General features: G+C 36.2%; 1 protein-coding gene across 1 annotated transcript in view; it reads right to left on the bottom strand.

Annotated features, from left to right (window-relative positions):
• The window catches only part of LOC106754220 (formimidoyltransferase-cyclodeaminase-like), a 2,437-nt gene extending 1,324 nt beyond the window's left edge, over positions 1 to 1,113 (bottom strand). The window contains exon 1 of the mRNA XM_014636220.2: positions 320 to 1,113. Within this exon, the coding sequence (XP_014491706.1) occupies positions 320 to 701 (382 nt within the window). The 5' untranslated portion in view covers positions 702 to 1,113. The remainder of the gene's footprint in view (positions 1 to 319) is intronic.
• Positions 1,114 to 1,561: the final 448 nt, after the last annotated feature.

Below are 1,561 nucleotides of genomic sequence, written 5' to 3'. Positions count from 1 at the left end.
CTACAACCTATCATGTAGTGCGTGAATCAATTGATTCATAGTTATTGTTTAATCAGTCTCTCAAGTTCGAGTCTTAGATATTATACTAGTGATATTATTTAAGGGAGAACTTTGACAGAATAGTCCTATACAGAAACATAGATTTGGCCTCTACCTCCATAGAAAGTTAGATACTATAAACCTACAACTGTTCTCATAATATTTTTATCTTAAGCATCTGCACATTACCTTGCCAGTAGTGTATACAAACTTCTGATTCAGCATAACACAAGTTAATCAATATTGAAGACTCTCAACACATAAATTATATGCCACTAACCTTGAAGATTAGAACCCATATCCGTGGCTAAACACCTAGCAGTGGTAGCTGCTTGATCCAAGGAAGCATCAAGCAAGGGGTGAAAACAAATGTGGTCCACGACACCAAGTCGAGGATGAGTCCCAGAGTGCACATCAAAATCAATGGTGTCAAAAGCAGCCTTAACCATTGCTAACACAGCATCTGCCAGGTGAGATGGCCCTGAAACACCCATTTCAGAGACAAGGGTGTAACCAACTCTGTTGTAGGCCACATCCTCGAACTTGTTGATTATGGGAGCCAAAGGGAAAAGCGTGGAAGCTCGTTCTATTGATTCTAACGCAATTCTGTTCCTGCTCTCTGATATGTACACCTTGCAGCAACCCACAACGGATTTCAACATGTTTCTTCACAATCAACATTCATCACCACTTACTTGATGTGAGTGAAACAACAAAAATCTCTTACCTTTAGACATGTTCCCACAATCCATTTTCGACCACAATCCCAACAACAAAAACAAAACCTTATCTCGGATATTTTTTTTAAAACATGATTTACGACATCGAAGTGTAAAGACACGTAGAGAAGGTAATTCTGGTGGATATGTTAATCTCCAACACAGAAAATGCCAAAATCCGAGAGAATTACAAGTTGGTACACCCAAATGGCATTCGATTGAGATTTAGTGTTCTACTAACCAAATGAGATAGATATCATGAAAGGGGGAAAAAACAACGAACAACTGCAACAACAAAACCTTCGAATACCCGTTTTTAGTTCAAGACAGGGAACCGAACAAAGGAACCTCGATTTTCAGTTCAAGTATGTTTTCTTTTTTTTCAGAATATAGGAACTAGTGGTTGTGGGCTAATAATAATGTAGAAAATAGCCCAAACTGTTAAGTACTAATCGCACCCCAATGTACTCTAGATATGCTACTACAACGAATTAATTCCAAATCCAAGGATGAAAAGTTTAAATTATATTGATATCTACTTCATAGTAAATATTTCATTTGGAATGAAAATATAAGATTATTTTTATTTATTTCAGTAGAACTACATAAAAAAAAAACGTTGATAAAAACTATTGTTATGAAAGTAATGTTATACTCCATCTTTCCATTTGTTTTTGCATTTCCATAATCCTTTGCAAATGCCATATTTGCTCTAACTACGGATTTGACCTGAGTATACGTAAAGGGTAAATATTTTTCACACCTTTTCCGGTCGTGCAATTGGTTGAAGGAAAGGAAAAACA

Source organism: Vigna radiata, unplaced genomic scaffold (genome assembly GCF_000741045.1).
Source record: "Vigna radiata var. radiata cultivar VC1973A unplaced genomic scaffold, Vradiata_ver6 scaffold_86, whole genome shotgun sequence".
Lineage (NCBI taxonomy): Eukaryota > Viridiplantae > Streptophyta > Magnoliopsida > Fabales > Fabaceae > Vigna > Vigna radiata.
The sequence above is the reverse complement of the archived record's forward strand: the minus strand, read 5'-3'. Positions and strand labels throughout refer to the sequence as shown.